Here is a 23,063-nt window from a genome sequence, read left to right on the forward strand (position 1 = left end):
GAAACTGTGCCTAATTAGCCCAATCAGGTAAAACCTGAAATCAAAATGGGGAGGGGGAATAAAGAAATAAAAGTGGACTTCTGGGGAAGATGGCAGAAGAGTAAGATGCGGAGATCACCTTCCTCCCCACAGATACACCAGAAATACAGCTACACGTGGAACAACTCCTACAGAACACCTACTGAACACTGGCAGAAGACCTCAGACCTCCCAAAAGGCAAGAAACTCCCCATGTACCTGGGTAAGGCAAAGCGGAGAGATTCCTGCACAGAGGATCGGTGCCAACTGGCACTCACCAGCCCAAGAGGCTTGTCTGCTCACCCGCCGGAGCGGGTGGCGCTGGGAGCTGAGGCTCGGGTTTCAGTCGGAGTGCAGGGAGAGGACTGGGGCTGGCGGCGTGAACACAGGCTGAAGTGGCTAATGCACCACAGCTAGCCGGGGGGGGAGTCCGGGAAAAAGTCTGGACCTGCCGAAGAGGCAAGAGACTTTTTCTTCCCTCTTGGTTTCCTGGTGCGTGAGGAGAGGGGATTAAGAGCGCTGCTTAGAGGAGCTCCAGAGACGGGCGTGAGCTGCAGCTAAAGGCGTGAACCCCGGAGACGGGCGTGGGACGCTGGGGCTGCTGCCGCAGCCACGAGGCCTGTGTGTGAGCGCAGGTCACTGTCCACGCCCCCCTTCCGGGGAGCCCGTGCAGCCCGTCACTACCGGAGTCCTGGGATCCAGGTATGGCTTCCCTGGGAGAATGCACCGTGCGCCTCGAGCTGCTGCAACATCACGCTGGCCTCTGCCGCTGCAGGCTTGCCCCGCACTCCGTGCCCCTCCCTCCCCCCAGGCCTGAGTGAGCCAGGGTCCCTGAAGTGGCTGCTCCTTTTACCCTGTCCTGTCTGAGGGAAGAACAGACGCCCTCCGGCGACCTACATGGAGAGGCGGGGCCAAATCCAAAGCTGAGCCCTGGGAGCTGTGAGAACAAAGAAGAGGAAGGGAAATCTCTCCCATCAGCCTCAGAAGCAGTGGATTAAAGCTCCACAATCAACTTGATGTACCCTGCATCTATGGAATACATGAATAGGCAATGAATCATCCCAAATTGAGGAGCCAGGAGTCAGTGATGTGCCTCTGAGGTGGGAGAGCCAACTTCTGGACACTGGTCCACAAGAGACCTCCCAGCTCAACATAATATCAAACGGCGAAAATCTCCCAGAGATCTCCATCTCAACACCAGCACACAGCTTCACTCAACAACCAGCAAGCTACAGTGCTGGACACCCTATGCCAAACAACTAGCAACGCAGGAACACAACGCCACCCATTAGCAGAGAGGCTGCCTAAAATCATAAGTCCACAGACACCCCAAAACAAACCACCAGACGTGGACCTGCACACCAGAAACACAAGATCCAGCCTCATTAACCAGAACACAGGCACAAGTCCCCTCCACCAGGAAGCCTACACAACCCACTGAACAAACCTTAGCCACTGGGGACAGACACCAAAAACAAAAGGAACTACGAACCTGCAGCCTGCAAAAAGGAGACCCCAAACGCAGTAAGATAAGCAAAATGAAAAGACAGAAAAACACACAGCAGGTGAAGGAGCAGGACAAAAACCCACCAGACCTAACAAAGGAAGAGGAAATAGGCAGTCTACCTGAAAAAGAATTCAGAATAATGATAGTAAAGATGATCCAAGATCTTGGAAATAGAAGAGACAAAATGCAAGAAACAGTTAACAGGGACCTAGGAGAACAAAAGATGAATCAAGCAACGATTAAAAACACAATAAATGAAATAAAAAATACTCTAGATGGGATCAACATTCGAATTATAGGGGTTCCAGAAGAAGAAGAGAAACAGAAAGGGACTGAGAAAATATTTGAAGAGATTATACATGGAAAAATTCCCTAATATGGGAAACGAATAAGCCAGTCAAGTCCAGGAGGCACAGAGAGTCCCATACAGGATAAACCCAAGGAAAAATACGCCAAGACACATATTAATCAAACTGTCAAAACTTAAACAAAAAGAAATCATATTAAAAGCAGCAAGGGAAAAACAACAAATAACACACAAGGGAATCCCCATAAGGTTAAGAGCTGATCTTTCAGCAGAAACTTTGCAAGCCAGAAGGGACTGGCAGGACATATTTAAAGTGATGAAGGAGAAAAACCTGCAACCAAGATTACTCTACCCAGCAAGGATCTCACTCAGATTTGATGGAGAAATTAAAACCTTTACAGACAAGCAAAAGCTGAGAGAGTTCAGCACCACCAAACCAGCTTTACAACAAATGCTAAAGGAACTTCTCTAGGCAAGAAACACAACAGAAGGAAAAGACCTACAATAACGAACCCAAAACAATTAAGAAAATGGGAATAGGAACATACATATCAATGATTACCTTAAATGTAAATGGACTAAATGCTCCCACCAAAAGACACAGATTGGCTGAATGGATACAAAAACAATACCCATATATATGCTGTCTACAAGAAACCCACTTCAGACCTAGAGACACATACAGATTGAAAGTAAGGGGATGGAAATAGTTATTCCATGCAAATGGAAATCAAAAGAAAGCTGGAGTAGCAATTCTCATATCAGACAAAATAGACTTTAAAATAAAGACTATTAGAAGAGACAAAGAAGGACACTGCATAATGATAAAGGTATCGATCCAAGAAGAAGATATAACAATTGTAAATATTTATGCACCCAACATAGGAGCACCTCAATACATAAGGCAAATATTAACAGCCATAAAAGGGGAAATTGACAGTAACACATTCATAGTAGGGGACTTTAACACCACAGTTTCACCAATGGACAGATCATCCAAAATGAAAATAAATAAGGAAACACAAGCTTTAAATGATACATTAAACAAGATGCACTTAATTGATATTTATAGGACATTCTATCCAAAAACAACAGAATACACATTTTTCTCAAGTGCCCGAGGAACATTCTCCAGGATAGATCATATCTTGGGTCACAAATCAAGCTTGATAAATTTAAGAAAATTGAAATTATATCAAGTATCTTTTCCGACCACAATGCTATGAGACAAGATATCAATTACAGGAAAAGATCTGTAAAAAATACAAACACATGGAGGCTAAACAATACACTACTTAATAACGAAGTGATCACTGAAGAAATCAAAGAGAAAATTAAAAAATACCCAGAAACAAATGACAGTGGAGACACAACAACCCAAAACCTATGGGATGCAGCAAAAGCAGTTCTAAGAGGGAAGGTTATAGCAATAAAATCCCACCTTAAGTAACAGGAAACATCTCGAATAAACAACCTAACCTTGCACCTAAAGCAATTAGAGAAAGAAGAACAAAAACCTCCAAAGTTAGCAGAAGGAAAGAAATCATAAAAATCAGATCAGAAATAAATGAAAAAGAAATGAAGGAAACGATAGCAAAGATCAATAAACTAAAAGCTGGTTCTTTGAGAAGATAAACAAAATTGATAAACCATTAGCCAGACTCATCAAGTAAAAAAGGGAGAAGACTCAAATCAATAGAATTAGAAATGAAAAAGGAGAAGTAACAACTGACACTGCAGAAATACAAAAGATCATGAGAGATAACTACAGGCAACTCTATGCCAATAAAATGGACAACCTGGAAGAAATGGACAAATTCTTAGAAATGCACAACCTGCCAAGACTGACTCAGGAAGAAATAGAAAATATGAACAGACCAATCACAAGCACTGAAACTGAAAATGTGATAAAAAATCTTCCAATAAACAAAAGCCCAGGACCAGATGCCTTCACAGGCAAATTCTATCAAACATTTAGAGAAGAGCTAACACCTATCCTTCTCAAACTCTTCCAAAATATAGCAGAGGGAGGAACACTCCCAAACTCATTCTACGAGGCCACCATCACCTTGATACCAAAACCAGACAAGGATGTCACAAATAAAGAAAACTACAGGCCAATGTCACTGATGACCATAGATGCAAAAATCCTCAACAAAATACTAGCAAACAGAATCCAACAGCACATTAAAAGGATCATACACCATGATCAAGTGGGGTTTATTCCAGGAATGCAAGGATTCTTCAATATACGTAAATGAATCAACGTGATACACCATATTAACAAAGTGAAGGAGAAAAACCATATGATCATCTCAATAGATGCAGAGAAAGCTTTCGACAAAATTCAACACCCATTTATGATAAAACCCTGCACAAAGTAGGCATAGAGGGAACTTTCCTCAACATAATGAAGGCCATATATGACAAACCCACAGCCAACATCATCCTCAATGGTGCAAAACTGAAACCATTTCCACTAAGATCAGGAACAAGACAAGGTTGCCCACTCTCACCACTCTTATTCAACTTAGCTTTGGAAGTTTTAGCCACAGCAATCAGAGAAGAAAAGGAAATAAAAGGAATCCAAATCAGAAAAGAAGAAGTAAAGCTGTCACTGTTTGCAGATGACATGATACTATACATAGAGAATCCTAAAGATGCTACCAGAAAACTACTAGAGCTAATCAATGAATTTGGTAAAGTAGCACGATACAAAATTAATGCACAGAAATCTCTGGCATTCCTATATACTAATGATGAAAAATCTGAAAGTGAAATCAAGGAAACACTCCCATTTACCATTGCAACAAAAAGAATAAAATATCTAGGAATAAACCTACCTAAGGCGGAAAAAGACCTGTATGCAACAAATTATAAGACACTGATGAAAGAAATTAAAGATGATACAAATAGATGGAGAGATATACCATGTTCTTGGATTGGAAGAATCAACATTGTGAAAATGACTCTACTACCCAAAGCAATCTACAGATTCAATGCAATCCCTATCAAACTACCACTGGCATTTTTCACAGAACTAGAACAAAAAATTTCACAATTTGTATGGAAACACAAAAGACCCCGAATAGCCGAAGCAATCTTGAGAACGAAAAATGGAGCTGGAGGAATCAGGCTCCCTGACTTCAGACTATGCTACAAAGCTACAGTAATCAAGACAGTATGGTACTGGCACAAAAACAGAAAGATAGACCAATGGAACAGGATAGAAAGCCCAGAGAAAAACGCACGCACATATGGTCTCCTTGTCTTTGATAAATGAGGCAGGAATGTACAGTGGAGAAAGGACAGTCTGTTCAATAAGTGGTGCTGGGAAAACTGGACAGGGACATGTAAAGTAGGAGATTAGATCACTCCCTAACACCATACACAAAGAGAAGCTCAAAATGGATTAAATACCTAAATGTAAGGCCAGACACTCTCAAACTCGTAGAGGAAAACATAGGCAGAACACTCTACGACATAAATCACAGCAAGATCCTTTTTGACCCACCTCCTAGAGAAATGGAAATAAAGACAAAAATAAACACATGGGACCTAATGAAACTTAAAAGCTTTTGCACAGCAAAGGAAACCATGAACAAGACCAAAAGACAACCCTCAGGATGGGAGAAAATATTTGCAAATGAAGCAACTGACAAAGGATTAATCTCCAAAATTTATAAGCAGCTCAGGCAGCTCAAGAACAAAAAAACAAACAACCCAATCCAAAAATGGGCAGAAGACCTAAATAGACATTTCTCCACAGAAGATATACAGTTTGCCAACAAACACATGAAAGGATGCTCAACATCTTTAATCATTAGAGAAATGCAAATCAAAACTACAATGAGATATCATCTCACACCCTTCAGAATGGCCATCATCAAGAAATCTAGAAACAATAAATGCTGGAGAGGGTGTGGAGAAAAGGGAACACTCTTGCACTGCTGGTGGGAATGTGAATTGGTACAGCCACTATGGAGAACAGTATGGAGGTTTCTTAAAAAACTACAAATAGAACTGCCATATGACCCAGCAATCCCACTACTGGGCATATACCCTGAGAAAACCATAATTGAAAGAGAGTCATGTACCAAAATGTTTACAGCAGCCCTATTCACAATAGCCCAGAGATGGAAACAACCTAAGTGTCCATCATAGGATGAATGGATAAAGAAGTTGTGGCACATATATACAATGGAATATTACTCAGCCATATAAAGAAATGAAATTGAGCTCTTTTTAATGAGGTGGATGGACCTAGAGTCTGTCATACAGAGTGAAGTAAGTCAGAAAGAGAAAGACAAGTACTGTATGCTGACACATATATATGGAATTTAAGAAAAAAAAATGTCCTGAAGAACATAGGGGTAAGACAGGAATAAAGACACAGACCTACTAGAGAACAGACTTGAGGATATGGGGGGGAAGGGTAATGTGTGACAAAGCAAAAGAGGCATGTACATATATACACTACCAAACGTAAGGTAGATAGCTAGTGGGAAGCAGCCGCATAGCACAGGGAGATCAGCTCAGTGCTTTGTGACCGCCTGGAATGGTGGGATAGAGAGGGTGGGAGGGAGATGCAAGAGGGAGGGGATATGGGAACATATGTATATGTGTAACTGATTCATTTTGTTATAAAGCAGAAACTAATACACCATTGTTAAGCAATTATACTCCAATAAAGATGTAAAAATAAGTATTATATAAACTTAAAAAAAAGAAATAAAAGTGGCCTTTTAACACTCAAACCACTGGATAGGCTCCTTCACCCAAAATCTAATTCAAAGCTTCCTTAAGGATTTATCAAGGACAAATACAAATCTTGAAGCCTTTTCCACAAATAGTAAGGCCTTAATCATCTAAGCAAATAAATTTAACTTATTCCAACTGTTTTTTATAAACTAGTAAGTTTATATTGTAATACCTGATTCAAAACTAAGTGTTAAAGTTAAGCCATGAGATCTTGAGTTTTGTCTGTTTATATGTCTGTGTGTACATTATACATATAATACGTCTCTACCTCTGGATAATATTATCAAAATTAAATTTATGATAAAGCCCCATTTAATTGACTGAAAAGCAAGCACTTACAAATTAAATATTGCTAAATATAAAGAAAACTGGCAAGAATGAATTTCAGGTTCACATGATCTAGGAAATATTCAATATTAAATTAATATCTGGTATTAAAGCTAGCTTAAGCTTTTTGTTTTAATCAATACAGACATGTCTTTTATTGTAACTAAATTTACTGGAGGTCAGTAAGTTTATGTTACTTGTGTTGTAGACTGTCAGCAAGGAAAATCAACTTGGTATGATGATATTTTCATATGTTATGAAATAAAAGTAAGTGAGATAAGAGTTTTCAAGTGAACTCTTTAGGAATAATTATGTTTTGAATATGTCTATCTAAAATAGTTTCTCAAGATATTTGGTAACTTGAAATTTTAGAGTTTTGCTAAGTTAAATTATGGAATTCATTAAATATCAGTTCATTTCAAATAAGATAAGATAGTGGAACATTGACTGTTAAACACGTCTAAGTTTACCTACTTTTGTCTCCTTATGAGAGGGAAACTAAAGATGTTTGGGTTTATTAAACCTATAGTTTGTACCACACCGAGGGAAAAATGTGCTATGAGAAGATACATGTTTCTAGAGGTTGTGGAATAGTCCTATGTTTGCCAATCAGGAAATTCTGATATGACAAAGAGTTCACAATTACTTGCTAGTCAGTTTTCACTGGAGATTAAGGTTTTTAAGAATTCAAATTGTGATATAGGTATTGGGTTGACCAAAAAGTTCCTTTGGGTTTTTCTGTAAGATGTTACAGAAAAACCCGAACTAACTTTTTGGCCAACCCAATAATTAAAGCTACTGGGATAATAAAGGAAACATTTAAGTGTGCAAGGAAAGTAGGATGTGTATTTTCATCAAAAGAAAGTATAAAGAATGGAAATGAACTTTGTTAAGGGAAAGGAAAGTGATTTTGTCTTAAAGCTTGTTGTTTCCGGATGGGAAAGAAAATAAGGGATAAACTAATACAGACACAGAAAGTTGTAGAAGGTTTGTAAAAGGGAACCCTGAGAAAAGCTTTGTACAAGGTCAAGCTGGGATTGGATTGAACTTAATTAGGTAAATGATTTTTGTTACTGAAGGTGAACTGGTACAGGATTGGAGTTTGGTTTTCTCTCTCTGTTACAAAAACAAAGTTTTCTTGGAATATTAAGCTACTTTTAATAACAGATTGTAAGTTTCTTTGCCTTCTAAATGATCTGTATTTGCCTTAAAAAATATTTTATTGTCACTTTGGTTGAATGAATAAGTATTGGATCGTTTCACAGGGACCCATGATCCTATTTGACCAAGTGTTTTAAAACATTTTTATATCTTTGACAAATTTCCCAAATATCAAATTCTAATTAAGGTTATTTTGACCTCCAACTAACTTTGGGATGCTTCAAAGGGCCTCTGAAACATCCCAAAGAGAAACATTAAACTAATTAGGTTTATTGGGTATGTTAAATTACGTGGGAAACATTGTCAAATAAATAGTGATAAAACCTTCTTAGGTTATATCGTATGGGTAAATGTCATTAACACAGGTATTCCAAAAGTTGTATGGAATTCCTAAAAATCTGATATGTCCTGGTATAACGTTATCAGTCATCACTCTAGTTAGTATCTTAAAATGTTATATGTTACAGAAATAACCAAGTTTCTTGTCAACTGCATTGTAATCAGATCTTTAACCATGGCACTTTAAGTTTTTACTTTATATACAATCATTATTTTACTCTGATGCTTTTATAAAACGAGTATCTTCAAGAAGATACTCTTGTTAGTCAGGTATCTCAGTGTAATTTTCTTCCGCCCTTTTAAAATATATATATTAAACTGGGGTAGATAGGGTGGACTTGTTCGGGGCCCTTTAACCTTGGGGACCAATAGTGTGTCCATTTGGCCCATCCAACCTTAGGTAATGTATCAACCTACAACAAGTTGATAAAGTATGCCTTTGTAAATGAAGATGGAATATTTACCTTTTTCTCTTGACCTGATCCCTCCATAATTTGGCTTTTGCACCTGGCTCCCCTGTGGACTTAATGGTTTATTGTGACTAGATTACAACTAGTTATACTAATCATTGTTTTAGTTTGTTCTCTCTTGTTTTCAAATTATTTATGCTTTGTGCCTCTCTCTGCTGTACTATGACTTTATTAATGTTACCAGCTGCATTACTTATATCCTGTCTATTTTATAAGATTATTATCTCTTGCATTATCCAATGTGTAACCAGGCCTCCAACAAAATTATTGATGGCTAAACATCTTGAGGCAGTCAATTATATATATATAACTCTACATAGAATAATTATAATAGTTCAACTCTAGATATGAGAAGAAGCAACAAGGGAAAACATTTTCTGGATCATAATAGGCTAGTAAAACTGGCAATCCAGAGAAGTTTAGGTTATCAATAGGGCCTAATCCAAAGATTAGCACATAGTGTCTATCAAGAGAAGCCTCACCTGATCTAGGAATAAGCCTTTCTAGTGCTGTGGGACAAGTGGGTCAGGAAATGTGTCAAACCTTGGTTGAATTTATGACCAAGAGGAGTTGCTGTGGACAAAAAAAGTGTTGCCTGCCATTTCAGTAAACAAAGAATGCTGCCTGCCATTCTGGTAAACAACAAATGTTGCCTGTCATCAAGCCATCAGCCACTGCAGCCATCCTTGAAGTTGTGACCTGAGAGGAATTCAGGATGGTTCTAGATAGTAAAGATGCAAATGAAAGGAATAATTTCAATAACCCCAGACTCTTGCATCTTACTATACATAAACATGCACTAAAATCATTAACTTGAGATGTCTGTTTTCTGTGATTAGCAGTAGTCTTACGATCTTCATCTATGTGTTTGTTTTTCAGCAAAAACTATATATCCTGGCTCCTGCTGTTACTCTTTTGAACAACTTCTCAGAAATATATGAGCAGCTGTATCCTGGGCTATAGTCCTCAGTAAGTCCTGAATAAAACATAACTCTCAACTTTAAGGTTGCGATTATTTTTAAGTTGACATCTGAAGTTGTTTCACATCTGTCTTACAATTTATGACTGTGTTTGTTTGGTTTCTACCTTGCTTTATTGTTAGGGGCTTTCATCTATAGATGGCATGGAATGTTGTCAGGCAAACTATGTGCTGTATACTAACAGGGAAACATTTCCATCACAAAGAAACATGTGTGACCTATGCACATATTTCAACCATTCTATATAAAATTGCTGTTTTTCTCCTAATCTGAGAAGTAAATTTAAAACCACAAGCCAAATTCAATTTTATCTCCATATTTTTCCAATAAATTGTATCTAAACACTTTACCAATATGAATTAATAGCAGCAGCAATATACAGAGATACAGTTAAAAAGTCACTATGTCAATTTACAACGTTATTTTTATTAATTACTAAAGGTACATAATATGCATTTCTTTGGCATTCTATTTCTCTCAAACACAGAAACTTCCAGAAAATTCACTATAAAGTAGATTTCAATTAAATTTTTACATCTAAATTTTTAAAATAGGCTTAAGCTTTCTTCTGTAATTACCTATTCAACAATTCCTGATTTTATTTGAGAAATGTAAATTAAAACTACAATGCTATTCCAGTAAACACACTCTAGAATGGTTAAATGAAAAAGACAAACATTACCAGGTCCTGGTCAGGTTGTGGAATAACTAGACCATTCATAACTGCTGGTAGGAGTGTAAATTAGTACAAGAACCTTCGGAAACTGTTTGACAGTAGTTAATAAAACTAGACATATCAAGCTCCACTTCTTGGTATATAACATAGAAATGAATACACGTCCTCACCAAAAAAGGTATATTTGAATGTTCATAGCAGCATAATTAATACTTGTCCAAACCTGAAAACTACATTAATGCCCATACGCAGAATGTAAAAGTAATTATGATATAGGCATACAATAAAACTCTGTACAAGAAAAAAGTGAACTATTTCTACATGCAAAAGTATGGCTGAATCTTACAAACTGTTGAGTAATATTTTACTTGTTTTGACTTATTAGTCAAACACAAAAGGAATACACACCATAAAGCTTAAAAATAAGCAAAACTAATCTATGGTTTTAATATATTCATACAAAAATTTGTACACAAATGTTCAAAGCAGCATTATTCATAATAACCCAAAAGTGGAGACAACCCCAAAATCCATCAACTGCTGAATGAATGAACAAAATGTGGTATACCCATACAATGGAACATTATTCAGCCACAAAGAGAATGAAGTACTGATACATGCTATAACACAAACATTGAAAACAGTATTATATTAAGTAAAATAATCCAGACACAATAGGTCACATATTGTATAATTCCATTCAGATGAAAAATGTAGAATAGGCAAATCCATAGATACAGAAAGTAAATTAGTAGTTTCTAGGGGGTGGGAGGAATGGGGGATTACTGCTTAGTGGGTATGGGGTTTCTTTTTGAATAATGAAATATTCTGGAAATGGCCGTCTGTGATGATTCCACAACATTGTGAATGTACTAAAACCCACTGAATGGTACATATTAAAATTGATAAAATAATGAATGTTATGTTGCATGAATTTTATCTCAATAATAATAAATAATAACAAAAAAACAAACAAAGGCCTGAATTTATGGTTTTAGAAGCCAAGATATTTTTTGGTTCAGGATAATAGTGTCTGGAAGAGGACATGAAGGAACTTTAGATTCTGGTAGTATTCTAGTTCTTGATCTGGGTAGTGGTTACATGGATGTACTCACTCTGTGAAAATTCATGTAGCTACATATTCTTATGATCTGTTTGTAATATATGTTGTTTCAATTAAAATATAAAAAACAATAAATTTTACAAATAAAATACTTCATAGACCCAGTTATGATTCAATATATGGTAGCTTAAAATTTAAAGCAAGGAATGATTAAAATATATAATGCAGTTTCAAAACAGATAACCTATAGGTTGTTATCTGAATGTTTACTGAATTCAACAATGCATCAATCTTGCAAAGTAAAATCAATAAAAATGAATTATCAACTTTAATGTCCTGAATCAAATACTCACATTTAGTTTTAAAATACTTTTTCAACTATTTGGAGTAGAAATAGTTGAAAGCACCAAACACTAAAACGTCAAACATATAAAATAAACAGCATCTAATTTGACCACATTTTGGCATTTCAATAGGCAAGCCTAAATTTGGAAAACTTTTCTCTTCATTTCTTACTATCCTCATGGAATTTCTGAAAGCCAGATAGTATTAGATAGACAGATGACCAATATTACAATAACATCTATTTGAAGGTTTTATATTGCTAACTGTAACTGGAAAATACTGGGTATGTTTTAAAATCGCCATTGTGCTTTTATACAGATGTTGTAGACCAGAGACACTTAGGAAAAGCCAAAACACTTGGCTATAGAGAAAACTTATCTTCTTTTTTTGTTGTTTAAATTTTATTTTCATTTCCGTTTTGGGGAAGAATCCTTAACAATTTTTGTAAATCCAGGTAACATTTTATCTTTGAGGAATTTTTTGCCCCAAAATAATCTAAGGTGAAGGACATCCAGAATCACTTTGCAAACAAGATCCTATGCAGCAAGTCTTTACAATATTCAGTAGATTTGGTACATAGATTTAGAAGCGAAAAGGACTATCCAATGTCTACTATAGATCCAGAAAACAAACTGGTGGTTGCCAGAGGGGAGGCGGGTGGGGGAACAGGTGAAATGGGTGAAGGGGATTAAGGGGTACAAACTTCCAGCTATAAGTCACGGGGATGTAATGCACAACATAGCGAATATGGTCAATAATATTCTAACAACTTTGTATGGTGACAGATGATAACTAGACTTATTGTGGTAATCATTTCATAATGTATAAAAGTACCAAATCACTATGCCATACACCTGAAACCAACATTATATTGTTATGTCAAATATAATTCGATAAAAATTAAATATAAAACAAATTAAGTTTTTAAGGTCTCATCTAAAGAAAGACTCAGTGCTGTATATGGAGTCTTCTAAAAGCAGACTATAATATGCTGTAAAATGTACAAGATTAATCAGTAAGATTGATAAATACAAAGTCTGATTTAATAACAGAAATGAATTTATTTTTTCTCAATGAATTTGTCCTTCATTCTTTTTCATAAGCCCTCTCTGTTATTTAGCAAAGTAGTATATCTAGCCTAGGCATCTCCATTTTCAAGGTAGTCAAATTACTAAGGTTATAATTGCAAACACTTATTTAACAATGCTCCCAAGTCTTATTTCTTTCTAAGTACATAAACAATGACATACCCATGGGAAAGTGAATCTTCAAAGAAAAAAAAAATAGAAAAACAAGTTTTACTTAATCAACATTTTGGAAAGTGAGGCAAAAATAATAAATATATGATTTTTTTCTATTAGTATGTCATGGCATCTGACGACACTTCTTATTGATATTATTGATAATTAACAAAAAAAATTAGCTCTAAGAAACACAGGAACATAAGGTGATTTTAAGGGGCAAAAATGTTGCATTTATTTAGAAACACCAAGTACTATGTTTGGCATTAATTAATTAATGCCAACATGAATCAGGAGGAAAAAATATCTGTCCAGCAGCACACATTCTAAAATTGGAACTAGCCTGGAATGAACTGCTACTCTATTCACTGAGTCATTGCCTGAGGAATTTCCACTTCAGCTCTCTGTTTTGGCTAATTTCCCCACAAACAGATATGTGACCAGCTTCCTTCTTCCACATCCAGTGTAACGTAGTCTCATACTGCAGTTATATCCCTCCATTGTATTGTGTAAACAGGAAAGGGAAGTAGGTCCTGATAAAGATTAATAATTCCTTGGCTTCATTCCAAAGTGAGAATGCCTAGAGTTGAAATATCTTTGTTTTTGCTACCATTTGTAATTGCTTTGCATCATGGAAATGTAGTGTTGTTTGTCACTAAAGAAAGTTTTATTTTGCTGTGGTGGACTTTGTTCCCCTTTCCAAATATGTTAAGCTACTTATATTTTATTCATAATCTTAAACTCTTGCTTGATGACTAACCTGACCCTCACCACATAATTGGTGAATTCTCAGGGTTCGCCATGCTAAATTCCAGTTCTCAGTCCTAAATATCACATGAAATTTATATACTCTTCTTTTCAACTAGTGTACCTATATGAAATAGTTACATTCAAATTAAAGTCCTTGTTTTTTTATTTCAGAAAATTAAAATTTGCTATTATTGTCTAATATAAGGAAAGGAAATTTTATGTATCTTAACACCATTTATTTATATTCTATAGTTTTCTCTTTCAAAATAACATATTTATTTTATATGATTTACAAAAGATCACTTTCATATATAACACTACATCCAGGATTCCAATTTAGAATAAATAAAAATAAAGCATAATTTAAAAGTTATTTACCAAAGAATTTTGCTATAATTATTTAAGCTACCACTCAAATTTTTGTTTAAATTTTAATTTAGGATAGTTTAATCTAACTGCTGTATGCCAGATTAAATTTTAGATTCTTAGAATTTTTGGAAATACCTTTGATAATCTGTGCATTGAATTTTTCCTTATCATGATTTTTAGTCCATACTCTAAGAATGACAGCTGATATTTAATCCTTTATTATTCCAAAATGTAACCATTTAGAACTTGATTATATATTATTTTTCATTGCTTGAGATTTTCTTTCTCTGGATAATAATGTTTGTGAGCATAACAACAGAAATTGTCAAATATGTGCTCAAAAATGTTTGTTTGAATGAACTGATAAAATATGCTTTTGTTTTAAACCTTATAGTATCTCACACAGAGTAGGCACTCAATAATTACCAGCTTCTTAATAAGCTGATAACAATACGAGATATTCCTAAGGGATTCACACTTTATTAGTGTTAAGAATCATTGTCTTGCTTTGTTTAAAACAATGAATTATTTTCTGTAGGCCAAGTGTTTTTCAGGTCCATAAATGTCAGCGGAAAATTAGAATGAGATGAAGCCTTCTGTCGACAATGCAGGACAGCAAAATTCACCATCAAACAAAATGTAATTGTTAGGTAGTTATTTATGCTACTTATTTACTCTCTCACTCTTTCTTTGGACTCCATTCCTCCTGAGTTATCACCATTAGTGGTAAGAGTAACAAGAAAAAGGAGAAAATATGCTAGGGTATGTAAATAAGAGAGAATGTGATCCCTGTGACTGAGTTCCCACACATTACTTAGTCACAGAGGGGATTATGAGTAAGGAGACCCAAGGATCACATGGAAGTTATTTTTGGACAATTCTAGGCCTATCACTTCCAATCTGAGAAAAATACAGGTAAAATTCAATTTTGCAGAGTTTATATTGAGGAACTATTGAAATTAATGACTAAGCAGCATCCCCCAAATTCTGGAGAAATGATTTATTATATTACTAAGTACCACATAAAACATCCGTTGAATATCCATAGTAAGGAAGAGAGTAGTAGTAAGAAAGAACTGTCAGACAAAGGTGACATAGCTCATTTTGATGCAGTGTATTCTGGGAGGTATGAGGTTGAAGAGGCCTGTAAATACTCAAAGGCAAACAAGAGTACAAACATTGAATATAAATCTGAGAATACATGAGGGAGCCAAGGGAGATGAAATGGCACTCACTGTCTAGTGGTGTGTATAATCCACAATATGTATAGTTTATTCAGGGATAACTGATTTATCACTTCCCAATAAATTAAACATGCCCTGAACTAATTATCTTTCAATATATATTCCTGAAAAGACTTCAATACCCAACCTCTTGTTCATGTTAATGAAATGTAATTTTTAGTTTCAACAAAAAAAAATCCTTAGAGTCATTTCTGATCTTCCTTTTTCTCAAAGATGTTTCATATATTCAGTGAGTCACCAAGTTATATTTGTTTCTCCAATTTAGAAACATCTCCAATCTGTCCTTTTCTGCCACAACCCCAGTCCAAACCTTCATCACAGAACCGTGAAATTATTACAATAGACTCCTAAATGATTTCCCTATCATCTCCCCTCATCAAATTCACATTGTACATGTCTACTATATTAAACTTTCTATATATTCATCATTTGACTTCTCTTCTTAAATATCTTCACTGACTCTTAACCATGTCCAGAATAAAGTCCTATCCCCTGTGACTGGTTTTCTTAGCTCTTCAGATTGGCTCCATATTGGCAGTCTAAGCCTAACACTTAGCACTTATCAAACATGCGTCCTGCATTTGAGCTAGGTTGTCTTTCCGTGTTGTGTGGCCAATTCCATTTCAAATTCTTTCCTTGTGCTTTTTTTCCTGGCTGGAATTCACCTATTCTCTTATCTATGTAACTAAATCTAACCATCCGTTAAAGCATAGCTACTGCCCCTCCTTTCCCTCCAAGCCATTAAGTTAGTGTCTGAACACATGCTTGCTGATATTGTTTAGATGTGAAATATTTAATTCCTATGTCCTCTCCAAGATTAAGAAGTAGCTCACATTTTATACCTCTCATCTACATCCTTAGTACTCTTCTACCTTGTATTTTTGTATATAGTCAGTAAATTAACTCGGAATATACAGTGAGGTCCCTAGCTTAAAAATTGTTACCAAATCAAATCAGATTTGAAAAATATAAAAAATTAATTTGTAATGAGTGCTTTGCTTTTAATATATAGTTGTGGTCAAAGTGCCTGATAACCTGTTCTCTAAATGTGCAAAACACATTTCACTTTCTAAAAAATTGCTAAACAAATCTTTTGTTCAAAAATGTAAATTACATAAATTTCAGCTCAGCCTTATATTTCAATTATCACTATTATCAATATTTTGAATGAGCTGCATCTAAATTAGGTTTTATTATTACCGAATCATCAAATGGATCTGTTTGATATCAGTAATTACTAAGGGATTATGGATATTCCCAAATAGGCAATTAATCAATGCTTTATCTGGAATCAAGGAATAGTCATAAATACTCTTATTTTTGCTGGATGGGAATATGAAGTATTTAATCCAGAGAAAAATGACCCTCATATTCTATCAAGTTTCACCTCTACTACTCAAGCCTTTCAATTATGTAATACTATAATGAGACCAGGGTAAAAATGTCAAAATAAACGTATTTTAACTCATGATGAATATGTTCAACAGAGTCCCCTGGACGCAAACCTTCCTGCAAAGTATTTTGTTACTGTGTTTTCAATTGGCAAAATTTTAATAAACCAAGGACTGAAGAAGCACAAAAAGCAAATGAGATAACATTAAATCAAATGAGATAACATTAAATTATATCCCATTTTAATGGCAAATTTATGCCAACACTAACAAAAAATGTAACCATTATGTTTGTACTGATACTTTTGACTGTAATTTCATGCTATTTTCACCATCATGTTGGAAAAATGGTATTGAATGAGAAATCTTTTGAACAAATTGACAGAAAGAAACCATGTGGGCCCATAAATAATTACAAGATTTTTATCTTCAAGAAAAGTAAAATCTTTCCTTTGACAATTCCACAGAATAGAACAAAAGCATATTTTATGATTGTTTTTAATGAGGGATTGAAGAAACAAAATGACAGGATTTTAAAATATTTTTATGGTTATATATATTAACAGATGCTTAAGACCTGCATGTTCACCTGGGATTTCTGCATTCCTATCTGTAGGAAAAGAAGAATAACTTATTTAAGAGGACTTAACTAATGACAACACATTTCTAAAATGGGCTTAAAAATCCTTCCAAAATGCTGAGGGAGAACTGTTAAATGGTTACAAAAAATCACACTCTGACCATTTCTTTGGATTACAAATTTATGTATACTTTTTGCTTTTTCACTGAGTGAGTACAACCAATTTAAAAATTAGACAGTACAGATGCATTTCAAAATGGCAAATTATAAAGTGCACTGCCAAAGTGCTATAATTGTTATCAACAAATGTACATACAAACAGTACTGGATTAGAATGTTTCACAGCAACTAATAGTGTTTGCTAGCAGAACTACATGTTAAAAATTTTAGAAGAATAGAAGAACTACATGTCTCATAAAACCTTATATAAAACATTTCTATTATTATTTGATTCATATATAAACACACTGACCTCTAAATCCAGAAAATTTCTTAATGCACACTCAGACTTGCAGTAAATATTGGGACTGAAAAATGGGCCATGTCCTGAATGGCTGAGAGATGGTGACCATGAAAAAGACTTACCTAATTAAAAAAAAGGAGATCATGGCAAGGAATGGAGTGGACATGCTAGAGAATAGGTTGGAGAGGGAGCAGAGCTGGCAGAAGGTAAGAGACATATATTAATGTGGAATGGAACAAGTGGTTATAAACAAAAGTCATCATGAAACTCAGAAGAATAGAATGAAAGTTGATGTGCACACACACACACACACACACAAGAGTTACTAAGTAAGAGTTAGGTAAATTTTAATATGTCTTATAGTTGAAATTTTGCCATAACTATCTCATAATATGTGAGGATCAAATATAACAGTTGTGAAAGTGCTACATAAACTGTAAAATGCTATACTCAAGTAAGACAGATAATATTTACTCAAAATGCAAAATAAAACTCTCAATCCAACTCTGGGAGAAGGCAAACAATGAGCTCTCCAGGGCACAGAGGGGAGAAAAACCTTACTCTGGTCTATTCCCAGATTTCCTTGGAACCACAGGCTCTCCGGTCACTCTATAGGATGGTTTTGGATGCAAGAGTAAAGACACTGGCAAAGTTGGCAAAGTCACAGAATAGTGTGGAGAAAAATCCTTAATCTGTGGAAGAGATTCCCTTTTCTGTTTCTTAACCTGCATAAAGCATTACTGCCTGCACATGAGCATGGTGTTAAATTATGCTAATTTCTTTGAGGAAGGGAATAAGAGGGGCAGGAAAGGTGTAAAAATTCACTACAACATGCCAAAATACAAAACATTTTTCCCTCCATACCTAACTACTAGGATAGAAAAAGTCTACAATGCATCAGGTATGTGTAAATTACAATAACAGCTTTACACCTAGGGAACTGATGGTTAGTGAGAGGAAATGACTTAATAAGGCCACTTATTCAACACCACAAAGTCAGTATTTCTGAGTCTGAGTCTCATCAAATTCCTGGAACTTTCCCCAAAAGAGCCTTCAATCAAAAAAAAAAAAAAAAAAGAGGCTACAAAGATAAACAGGTAAAAAGAACCAACCCAGATTTTCAGCTTTCTTCTTTTTTAAGCTCACCACAAGATTTTAGAAATATTTTAGCACTGTGTAAAATTTCCATTAAATTTTTAAAGTTAAACACCAGTTCCATCTTCTCAGATCATTAACTCTCAATGCATTTTTCATTACATTAGGAGCACATGCAATTGTTAATCATTGTAAAAGGTCCTAAAATTTTCAAGGAACAGCACAAAATGATGAAAATAGAGCTGGAATGACCTTAGAAACAATCTATTCAAACCACCTCATTTTATAAATAAGGAAATTAAGGCTCAGATAGGATAAGTGACTTGCTCAAGGTCACACAACCTGTCAGTTCCAGACTCAAGATCAGAATTTAAATCTCCAAACTTGTAGCCCAGGGCTCTGTTCTTTTTCAAACCTATAAGAAATGACTGCATTTAAACATTTAGTCCAGAATACTCTTAAAATTGAGTGTCATCAATAAAAGTAAGCCATGTGGCAAGGAATGAATAGAGTTTAGTTCATACCAAAAATGAGCTGCCAGTCACTGTGATAAGTTCTGTTTCTTTCTGAGACCCATGGTTTCCTGCTGGATTGGAGAATGCAAACTGGGTTTCTTCCTCCTGTCCAAAGAAGTCAGAGTCAGGATGTACGTTCCATTCCGTTTTGGTTGGCGGCAGTAGTTCCGAGACACTGTTTTCACAAAGGGTGCTCGAAGGAGTCAGAGCATCTGCGTCTACTGTTAGCTTACTGCTGGGGGTCAAAGCTTGGGACTCTTGACTCGAGGTTTTCATAGCCAAAGAGCTCAGAGATCCCAATGGCCCCGCACTTAGACTTGAGACATCATCCGTATCTAAGGGACTCTGCTGAAAACCAGCAGCTGTCGTTCCAAAGAAGAGTGAGGTATCCAGACTTTGAGGAAGGTCACTGGTGGCCATCAAGGCCTGAGGGTCCACCGCCTGCCCTAAGGAATTATTATTATTATTAGCAGGGAGGTTCCCTGCCAGAGTTGAGTTCACAGAAGCCACATCAATAGTCAAGATCCCAGAGTTCACCAATGCGGTGTCCAATACTGCAGCAGAACTATTACCGGGCACATCAGAGAAGAGAGACACAAGCTCCGCATCACCGAGGTCATTCTGCCCCTGGCTGGTAAGTTCACTGCTGGGCGTAAGAGAATTTGCAGCTCCTAGCTGAGCTAAGAGATCCTGGCGAAGGTTGTGCCTTTTGGCCATGTGGGTCTTCATGCTGTGCTTGGATGTGAAGAGTTTATTACAAGTGGAGACTGGGCATCGGCTTTTCCCAGTGTCCACATCCTGCAAGTGTTTCTTGGAGTGAATGTAGAGACTACTTCGAGCAGAGAACCTGGCACAGCAGCCTTCCACGGGGCACACAAAAGGCTTTGTGCCCAGGTGGGTTATGCTGTGGCCTTTCAGATGTTCAGCCCTCGTGAAAGATTTCCCACAGCCTTCTACAGGACACATGAACCTCCGGTCATCGTCGTGCTTCCTTTTGTGCCTAAGGAGTTTGGACATGCTGGTGAAGTTCCAGCCACAGCCCTCAAAGTCACAAAGGAAAGGTCTCTCACCAGTGTGGCTCCGAAGGTGAATTTTCAACCTACAAGCCTTGTCGTACTGTTTGCTGCAGCCAGGAAAGGAGCAGGAAAAGAGTTCCTGTTCCCTGAAGTGGGCGCGGTTATGGGAAAACAGGGCACTCACTGTGATAAACGTCTTCTTGCAGCCCGAAAACGCGCACTGGTAGGGTCTCTCAGGCTCGAAGTGGCTGCGCTGGTGGGCGCTGAGTTTGGCCTGCGTGGGGAAGGTCTCCTCACACACTTCGCATTTGAATGAGTTCTCCTGCTCATGGCCCTTCATGTGTGCTTTGAGGTTATACACCGTGGTGAAGCTCTTGCCACAGCCCTCTGCCGGGCAGCCAAAGGGCCTCAGTTTGTCGTGTGACTGCAGGTGCCTCTTGAGCTTGTACGAGGTGGTGAAGGTCCAGCCGCAACCACCCAGGGGGCACTTGAAGGGCCGCTGGCCCTGGCTGCTGCTGTGCGTCAGCAGGTGCACCTTCAGCTGGTGCTTCTTGGCAAAGGTTTGTCCGCACTGCGCCTCAGGACACAGGTACAGCACCACGCCCTGGCCCGGGCCTAGCGGCCCGCGGGGGCTCTCAGCAGCAACCGGGCCCTCCGCCTCCTCCTCGGGCGCTGGGGCGGGCGCGGGTTCAGCCCGCTCGGCCAGCAGGAGGTCGGGCGGCAGCTCGGGACAGTCGCCAGGCTGCGCGGCGTGCGGGATCCCCGCTTGCGGGGCGATCAGACCCCCGGGCTGCGGGGCAGGGGCGACCCCAGGCGCCCAGGCTGGCGGCGGGGGCGTGGCCAGGGTGAGGACGCCGTTCTCGAAGCGCAACAGCAGGTTTTGGTTGTGAATGGTGACGGTGCCCGCGAAGGCCGCGGCGGGGCCCAGGCCTGGGGCGGGGATCGGGGCCAGGGCCGGGACTGGGGCGCGGATAGCGGACAGGAAGCTGGGGCCCAGCGCAGGGCGGCCCTCGGGGTTCGCGCCGCTTTCGTGCCCCTGGAACCGTGGGCCCAGCCCGGCCTCCTCCCTCCATAGGGGCCCTGCGGCCTGGCTGGCGCCCGTGGAATCTACGTCTCCACCCACCGGGTCCAGCAGCACCAGGAAGAAGTCATCGCCATCGCCGCCGCCGCCGCCGCCGCCATCGCCGCCGCCATCGCCGCCTCCGCCGCCTCCGCCGCCTCCGCCATCGCCGCCTCCGCCGCCTCCGCCGCCTCCGCCGCCTCCGCCGACTCCGCCGACTCCGCCGACTCCGCCAGCGTTATCGGGCCTCGGCACCAACGGGCTAGGGCCCGGGCCCGGGGAGGCCGCACGGGCCACCTCACGCTGCCGCCCGGGCCCGCCATCTTGGGGGCCCCGGAGCAGCAGGAGGCGGCGCGCGGGGGCCTGGCCGGCCCGCGGGTCAGGACCTCTGTGGATCCGGCCGCCGCCCCCGGGGCTGCCAGCGCCGCCGCCCTGTCGCGACCCGCGAGCCGGGAGCAGCCTCGGGATTTCCATCTCCGCGTCCATGAGGCCCCGCTGGAACCAGAGTCGCGGAGGAGGCGCGACCCCGCCCCCTGCCGCGGGCCCGAACACGTTCCTGAAAGGAAAAAAAAAAAGTGCAATGCGCAGAAACTGGCCCTATCAGATATTAAAACGTGTTTAACGCCACCGTGATTTAAATATTCTGGTACTGGGTCTCTAGAACAGAATAGAAAGCCCAGGGGCAGAGCCTCGTATACATAAATAAGTTCCACAGTTAATATTAGTAGGAAATCAAGGAGGTCTTCCCAGATACAGGGGAAATGGTGCTGGAATGAATACCTTAGGTATCTATCTGCTAAATGCAACATAAATCGGTACCTCACTACCGATTTATGTACCAAAATAAACACACCCCCAGCCCCTCCCAGTGCTAAACATGGTGGTTAGCACTTATCCTGTATTAAACATTGTTTTCTGGATGGATGGCTGGATTAATGGATGACAGAAAATTCCTGAGAGAATACGCTATGTGTCGAGATTAAACAACCATAGTGCTACTAATTCCTACTGAAAAGGTTGTCTTTTAAAAAAATTTCCTGGAAAGCTTCCATATCCAGAACTGTCTTGAGCAATGTCTTCAGGAAAATTTGTCGCATAGTTAAATTTTTTGCCCTGCTGGTGCAGAGACTAGATTGAATAAGAGGTGGGGCCAAAGCAGATTAGCACTGTTCAGCGTAGAAATGCAAAACCTGGAGGATGAAACAATTTATATTGAAATCTGGAGAACCCAGCCCACTCCGGGGTTCTCCCTATAAGGTACACAACCTAAACCAACTCTTTGCTCTTCCACCGTTGGTTGCACCATGGTAAATTTTATGTCCAGTCTCACAGCATGATGAGGACATTCCTCAGCTTACTCTAGATTCTCTAGCACATGGCGGTCT

At 38.6% G+C, this 23,063-nt stretch overlaps 1 protein-coding gene across 1 annotated transcript; it reads right to left on the bottom strand.

Moving 5' to 3' along the window:
• Positions 1–14,393: 14,393 nt before the first annotated feature.
• Positions 14,394–22,236, bottom strand: LOC308608357 (zinc finger X-linked protein ZXDB-like). Its single transcript, XM_081221332.1, has one exon. The coding sequence runs from the start codon at positions 22,162–22,164 to the stop codon at positions 19,606–19,608; it is 2,559 nt and encodes an 852-aa protein (XP_081077458.1). The 5' UTR covers positions 22,165–22,236; the 3' UTR covers positions 14,394–19,605.
• Positions 22,237–23,063: the final 827 nt, after the last annotated feature.

Source organism: Mesoplodon bidens (genome assembly GCF_964165515.1).
Source record: "Mesoplodon bidens genome assembly, chromosome: X".
Lineage (NCBI taxonomy): Eukaryota > Metazoa > Chordata > Mammalia > Artiodactyla > Ziphiidae > Mesoplodon > Mesoplodon bidens.

Coding starts and splice junctions, on each gene's coding strand:
- LOC308608357 (XM_081221332.1), bottom strand. CDS start 22,164: ATGGACGCGGAGATGGAAATCCCGAGGCTGCTCCCGGCTCGCGGGTCG.